Below are 5,942 nucleotides of genomic sequence, written 5' to 3'. Positions count from 1 at the left end.
CTTTGCATGTTTATCAATATGCTTGTACTGAGTCTTTCAAGTAGTTTTCTCCAAACTTATCTCTGGATGAAGTCATATTGGCCTTATATATATATATATATATATATATATATATATAAAAGTAAGAGTGTTGAACTATTATTAATTGAAATAAATTGATTACAATTATTATTATTATTTTTGTCGACATTAATACCTAACAAAAATTATTATAATAATCATACCCTGTTGAACACTTATTATTATAGTAGACAATATTTCACGCACATGGCGAGGTTCGAATCAATGACTTCTAAAATTATGGAGTCTCAACTTCGCCAACTGAATTAGGCATCATAGGCCTCATTTACTTACTGGGCTTTAGCTTTTGAGCTGAACATCTTAGTTAATCTGGCTCAATATCACAGTTACTTTGTTTTTAATTCGAGATAAATGACATAGACATGATGCAATCCATATTGATAGAGGTGGAAGTCACAATCTAATGTAGTCCAAGAAAGTTGGTTAAAGGAAAATTATTTTTTTAGTCCGTTAAGTAATTTTAGCTTGATAAATATATTCATTTGTTTTTAAGTCCTGTAAATTTTAAAATTTGATGAAATTTAGTCCGAATTAGGATTTCTTTTATGTAATTTTCTAGCCAACTTTTGAATTTTAGCCGAAAATTGCACGTGTGTAATTCTTTTGCTTAATGTCCGGCCATTTATCCACGTGTATAGTCATGTGTACTGCCACATAAGCCTAAAGCTGTCTGGAAATACTTTTTTATATTATTTGATATATTTAAAAAAGGTAAATCAATGTTCTTAATTTTGTTAAAAATATTTTTAACTTTATTTTTCTTAATTTTATTTTATTATTTTTAATTAAACTAATAAGAAAATTAATATATTTTTTGAATAAGGCTACCATCGCAGCCGAGAGGGAGCCGCGACTCACCACTAGGCGACGGCAACCGCGCCCTCGGTGGTTTTTTTCTTTTTTATTAAATAATAATTTAACTTTTATATATTATAATTATATATATACTATAATTATATCCAACATGTTTTCCAACTCATATTTAAAGCCACATAGGATTATAAACCTCTAAAAAATATCTAATTTGGCATCCCATGCCATTTTTCCGACAAAAAATCAAAAGTCCAACCATCAGAAAATAAAATTTCATTTGATTTTAAAATTTAAATGACTTAAGAAAAATGGACACAATTTTCGGACCAAAATTAATATTAAGTATACATAGCGGATTGAAAAATAATTTTCCCATTTCTTCTAGCTAATAAGTCCTCTATATTGTGGGAAACTAATTCATTTGTACTTGCAATTTGCATAAATAACTTGATGGGGATGTAACTGTTGGAACAAGGACGCCCGCACAAAGTGAAATAGATGCGGCCTATGAAGATGGGGAAAGGTCAGCCGGAAGCCAGCTCAAGTTGTATGTTAAAAGATGTTGTCGGACATAAATGCCTACGAGGTACATGGATTCATCATTTTTGGAAGAAGGAAAGGAAGGTTTTTCCTACAAGAACTCCCTATAAACATCCACGGGAGCATTTCCATTCTTCTTTGAGTTATAAGAAATTATACATATCAAATTGGCGTTGTTTGTGGGTGAAGGAAGTGGATCAGTCAGAGAAATACGATGGAATAGCGAAATCGACATAAGCAATAAAACCCCATCAAGGGGTGTGTCCTTAATATTTGTTTGGACGTTCGGTGTACAATAAAATACAAGCAGTTCATATCACAAGAAAATGGAAAGGTGAAAATATAAAATTAATTTATCATCGTTGTTGAGATCCCAACATTGAGATCCTCCAAAATATTCCATCGAATTATCGTATTTTGATCTTCTTTGTTTTTTCTTGATCTCTAAGACCAAAAGAAAAACTTTGGAGATGGAAAGAAAGTGAGAGAGAGAGAACTACGAGATGGAGAATGTTGTGAGTGTGTGTTATAGACGGCTAGGGTTTATGATAAGTATATATGTGACCTAGTTATGTATATACTCAGAGTTCTAACCTAGCTAGACTCCAAACAACCATCCCTAACCTAGCTATACATGTAGCCCATTTTCGTCTAAAATATTTGGCCAAGGCACCTCCAAAGTGAGACCTTTTGACCTAGTCAAGGTCCAAGGCCTTGGGCTTGTATTTAATGGATCGAGCTCGATTAATTAGAAATCAATCAAGGGTAAATTGCATAACACCCTATGTGTTTTGGTGAAACCACATGATCACTGGTTGTTATAAGAAGGATATAATGGGCAATTCAGCAAAAAATATTGACGCCGTTAGAGTTTACCTAACAGAAGTGGAGGGTATGCAACATTTTGAAAAACACAAGATTTTTTTGCCTATTTTTTTTAATAAAAGGATTTTTTTAACTAAAGTTTGAAAACAAGGGGGGTTTATTCAATTTATCCTTAAATCAAACACATGTATAATGATCTTTAATTAAATCTAATTTAATTACAAGTACAACATTAAACTCATTATCTTTTAATCTAATTAAAAGATCCAAACCCATTTTTTCTCTATTAATTTATAAATTCAATTTATAAATTGGACCAAGTCCAATAAAATTAATCCAATTAATTACAATGGCTAACTCGACACTTCAATCAATCCAATTAATTAATTTCAAATTATCCATCCAACAGATAGTTCTAAATAAATAATCCAATCATTTATTCCATCCAAGAATTAATCTAATTCTTTTGGAATTAATTCCATCCCATTCTAGTGGTAGTGTGTAAGTGTGTGACCAATATAATTAATTAAATCTAATTTAATTAATTATATCGAATTATTCCATAACTAGAAATAGCTCGTTACTATGGGGTCTAGCAATAGTCCATGACACTAAAAACTAGGTGAATAACGGTGTGGACATTTATCCTCCAAATTCATACGAGTATGGTTCTACTGTCAACTGTGTCCCGACCTTAGGTATGAAATTGAGTGTCAATTCTCATTCTTGATTAGGCATCTATAGTTATGACTCGAGTCCTCCTTTAACCTACTGATGAACCAAGAAACCTATCTCATTTATTTCGTCATTGTGGCCACAGATTTTGAGGGCGTAAACGGGTTTCAAAGCGTATAGAAGACTGTGTTGTCATATACTGACAAGGGAGAGATTCTATCTTGGGATCTATCGTCATCACTACATATTCCAACCGTAATTGATAAGGCTTATAATGACATTGCCTCATGGCACAATCACCACTCTCCATATCTAAGATATAATTTTCATATACCGTGACTGTCATGGTTTCTCAATTTCGAGAATTAATTTCATACTACCATAATAGGGAATTCCAGTCATACCGACCAAGCTCTCAAGGTTTCTGTATGATGATTCCTATGAATCAATTCGGTCAGTCGACTATCTTGCCAACTGATCCACTAGAACTGCAAAGATGACTTACGTTTCTTGATGACAAAATACAATTGCAGTACTGAGTGACAAAGTCTTTATAGGACTTTCGATGCCCTGTTTTAAGATTTTCGACTTGAAACATTTCAAACTGACTCTTAAAAGTTGGTTTCATAACTGTCAAATTTATGAATTAAAGTAATTAATCATTAATCCAATGTATGTTCCAATAAAGAAAATAAAATATAATTTTACCCTATATCCTTATTGATTCATCTTGGCTTAATTTCACTTCATGAAATAAATGAGGTTTTTGAGTATATTTTTACTGACAAATATGATTAGAAAAAAATTATTTGACTTATAATAAATAATTTATATAAATTATTTAAATATAAATCTTTATTCAATTTCTTTTTCTTTGATAAACTTTAAATTAAAAAAATTATTTAATAAACAAAAATAAATATTAAATAATAAATATAATTTTTAAATTTTACATGTTATTACACTAAATTCCGCGCAATGTAATTATCCCAATAACAATTATAATTTTGAAATTGGGCTTAAATAAAGCAATACTGGAGTCTGGAGTCGCAAAAACCGCATTATAGTTTGATCAGGGCAGAGATAGTTAGCAGAGCTAACATGGAGAAGGCCAGAGAGTTTCTGGAGAAGGGCGCAGCGGGCGATGGCGCTGCTCGCGTTTCCCGACTCACCTTCCCTCCGCATAAACCCCACCGGGAGTCCAGCTTCTACGAGTATTTCATCCTAAGAGGCGTGAGGGTCGATCGAGTTCAACCGGGTTCCATCTCGCTCTCTTTCAGAGTGCCTCCTCGTCTCACTGTAAGACAACGACAAACCTTGTATCTAATGGAAGTATGTGGTTGATAACCATTGATTTTCTGGTAAATAAACCGTAGGATGGCGAAGGGAACTTGGCTAGGGGTGCGATTGCGTCTTTAATTGATGAAATAGGGGCTGCGGTGATCAACGAGGGGAGCCAGCCGATGGATGTCTCCGTAGACATGTCAATCTCCTATATTTCGGCTGCAAAGATGAATGTAAGCTCTCTAAACGTTCTGGGTATTCAAACATGTAAGATATTGTCTGAAATCTCTGTTTTGGTTTTGGTTGGTAGCATGAAGTGTTTAATATGTGTTTTCAGCACTGTCGTGCTTCTTGCTTGCTAGATTTTGTATGATTGAACTAATTTATTTGGAACTAGAGATCTTAAGGGGGAAGTTTTGTTGCCTTAAAGCTTTCTGTAGTGGAATCTGAATGGAACACTCACAACTATGCTACAATGGACCAATTTTCGTCTTTGACATTTGTTTTGGGAATGATGATATTTGCATAATCCTTCTTTTTGGTCCTGGTTTGGTCCTTGGTTGTTCTCGCTCCTCTGGCGTAGAAATTGTTCAAGATCTCTTGTGTAACTTCTACTTGATGCTCTGATCTACTCTCTTTTGCTCTTAAGTAGTTGGACCATGGGTTATTGTGAGAAAAGGAAAAAGAAACTCAACAAAACTTAAAGTCCGCAGTTGTATCATTTGGAGTGTGGAAAACATTTTTCCCTAGTGTTCTCTTTACTGAAATTCAAAATCCAATTAAGAGGTAATCGAGTCGTGGAGGGTGGACTGTTGAGTTCAGGTGATTGTTTCTCTAGGCTCTGTTCTGACCTAAACTATCTTGATTGTTTAGATTGGTTTCTTGAAAAAGCTTGTGTGAATCTCATCATAGCAAATGGATCATCCACCAAAGATAAAAAAGGCTATATGAGCTTCAGCAACTAACTTTCAAAATTTTAAAGAAGAAATGGGAAAGTTATTGTGGCTGTGATCCTAGCTATCTTCTTTATAATTAAGAAGCCTTCCAACTTTGTGTTGGAGTTGGGATTTTCTGATAATGATGGAAATGCAACTTATAAATTGTGTGTACCATGTGTAGATGTTTTGTCTCAACAGAAAACAGTCTCTCCTCTAAATCATAATTTTGCTCTATTTCTTCTTGGAGCATCTGGAAGAGGATTTTCTTTAAGGGTGTGCACAACCAAGTAGGTGGCCTGAAAGTAGTCAGTTGAAAGTGATGAAGACGTATTGGAAATTATTGCATTAGTCGAAGGCTATTGGACAAGCTGATTCAATTTGGTTATTACCTAAGGATTCTACTGCATCAGGTTAATGAAACCCAACTCTTTTATGTGTCCATATGGTTAATATTTTGATTGATTGTTCCCCGAAGTGTTATCAAACTGATAAGCTTGTAAGCTTGAAAATCAACTGCATGAACGTTTATGTTTATTGTTATGCTAGAATAATCAACTTGAGATTTAATGCCAGCATGAAATTAGGTCATAGGAATTTTACCATATTTAGTTTGTCAGTAAGGGATAGGATCCTCATTAGTCTAGTTAGGAGACCAATGTTTCAAGCCCACTAGGAGTACTCTGGTAAATAAGCGTACTGCAAGAACTATAATACAGACAGCCAATTTGTATTCAAATTTGAGAACTTGTTTGTTACATGAACTTAACTGAAAAAGCAAAGAAGAGA

General features: G+C 33.7%; 1 protein-coding gene across 1 annotated transcript in view; it reads left to right on the top strand.

Moving 5' to 3' along the window:
* The window catches only part of LOC105163877 (acyl-coenzyme A thioesterase 13), a 2,787-nt gene continuing 822 nt past the window's right edge, over positions 3,978-5,942 (top strand). Inside the window, exons 1-2 of the mRNA XM_011082386.2 lie at positions 3,978-4,233; positions 4,311-4,451. Of these exons, the coding sequence (XP_011080688.1) occupies positions 4,036-4,233; positions 4,311-4,451 (339 nt within the window). The 5' untranslated portion in view covers positions 3,978-4,035. The remainder of the gene's footprint in view (positions 4,234-4,310; positions 4,452-5,942) is intronic.

Source organism: Sesamum indicum, linkage group LG6 (assembly GCF_000512975.1).
Source record: "Sesamum indicum cultivar Zhongzhi No. 13 linkage group LG6, S_indicum_v1.0, whole genome shotgun sequence".
In the NCBI taxonomy this organism is placed as follows: domain Eukaryota; kingdom Viridiplantae; phylum Streptophyta; class Magnoliopsida; order Lamiales; family Pedaliaceae; genus Sesamum; species Sesamum indicum.
The sequence above is the reverse complement of the archived record's forward strand: the minus strand, read 5'-3'. Positions and strand labels throughout refer to the sequence as shown.